The 1,442-nt window shown below is 55.5% G+C and overlaps 1 protein-coding gene across 1 annotated transcript in view; it reads right to left on the bottom strand.

Annotated features, from left to right (window-relative positions):
- The window catches only part of NME2 (NME/NM23 nucleoside diphosphate kinase 2), a 4,134-nt gene that overhangs the window by 2,199 nt on the left and 493 nt on the right, over window positions 1-1,442 (bottom strand). The window contains exons 2-3 of the mRNA XM_024751771.1: window positions 1,216-1,345; window positions 156-257 (exon numbers count right to left, since the gene is read on the bottom strand). Of these exons, the coding sequence (XP_024607539.1) occupies window positions 156-257; window positions 1,216-1,341 (228 nt within the window). The 5' untranslated portion in view covers window positions 1,342-1,345. The remainder of the gene's footprint in view (window positions 1-155; window positions 258-1,215; window positions 1,346-1,442) is intronic.

The following is a 1,442-nucleotide window of genomic DNA, read 5'->3' as shown; positions in this document are numbered from 1 at the left end:
AAAAAAAAAAAAAAAAAAAAAAAAAAAAAAAAAAACCAAGGAATTTGGAGTATCTGCGGAAGATGTCCAGAAAGGAACATGAAGACACTGAGCAAACCCAGTTACCTGTCAGCCGTGACTTCCTTGGTTCCCTCTCCTCCAGCACAAGCACTTACCATGGCCACAACCGGCCCAGAGCTCATGTACTTCACCAGCCCTGGGAAGAATGGGCGGTCTTTCAGGTCAATGTAGTGCTGTTTGAGGAGTTCCTCAGAGGCCTGGCATTGAAGAGGAGGGACCAGTTAGGAAGTAAACTAGAAAGGCTCAAATACGGCTCTATCCCATCCTCAGAACCCACCCACCTCCCCCCACCAGTAACATGGTAGGTTCTCTAAAAGTCTGGGTGTGTATTTTAGCTCACATTCATAAGGTGTGTATTTAAAAAAAAAAAAAGCCCATCCAAACCATGAAACTGATGCTATCTTAGCGGAAAGATTGTTCTGATCATGAAGACACCGTCATGTCAATGACCTGACGGATGTTATAATCCTTAGAAAGAGGTGGTTAGGGAGTTAAGTGTTGGCTGCAATCAAAGGAAATATGCCAGACAGAGGTCATATCAAACCCTCTGGCCCATTCCCAATGCCCTTTTAAACATTTCAGACGTTAACTGAGAAAGCTTGGTTTAAATTTCAGTTCTTAGGTACTTATCCCCTAAGGTCCAGATCTGTACCCCAAATTGGAAGATAAAGTTACTGCCCTATGCCAAAGGGAGCCTGCAGAGAAAGGGCAGAGTAAGGCACACCCCACCTAAGACCTCAATCATCTCAGAGTTGCAAGCTGAAGCACAAAAGGATTCCAGCCTCCATCCCGTGCCTGGGTGGACCTGCGTGGGCCCGGGGCGCAGACCTCCTCCACTCCCTGCTGCCCCCCTGCGGCCCACTGCCCGTCGCAGCCGCGGGAAGGAAGCAGCCCTGGAGCCTGAGTCACGTCACCTCCGCTTAACCTTCCAAGGGCGTCTGTCCCCCCGGGCCTCGGGGAAGGGTCTAGCGGGCCCGTGGAGCCCTGGGTGTGGGGGGGGGCGGGGGTTGGAGGCCCAAAGCAAAGGGGTATTCGCGGGTCCGAAATCAGCCAAGGGGGACTCCGACTAGGAAAAGACACGCGGATCGACGCTGCGGGTAAGGAAAACCACCCGCGACCTCGCCGCCGCGGGGGGAGGGGAGCGGGGCGCGTCACCTGAAGGAACTTCATGGCCACAAGGCGGAATCCCTTCTGCTCGAAGCGCTTGATGATCTCGCCCACCAGGCCGCGCTGCACGCCGTCGGGCTTGATGGCGATGAAGGTGCGCTCCGCGTGGGCCATGGTCCTGCGGGAGGCAGGTGCGGTCAGGGCGTCGCGGCCGCGTTCACACAGGCCTCGAGGGGGCCCGGGGCCCGGACCCCGGGCCGGAGGCCACGTGGCTC

The sequence above is a fragment of the Neophocaena asiaeorientalis genome, unplaced genomic scaffold (assembly GCF_003031525.2).
Source record: "Neophocaena asiaeorientalis asiaeorientalis breed wild unplaced genomic scaffold, Neophocaena_asiaeorientalis_V1.1 scaffold257, whole genome shotgun sequence".
NCBI lineage: Eukaryota > Metazoa > Chordata > Mammalia > Artiodactyla > Phocoenidae > Neophocaena > Neophocaena asiaeorientalis.
This window is presented reverse-complemented; position numbering and strand designations above follow the sequence as displayed.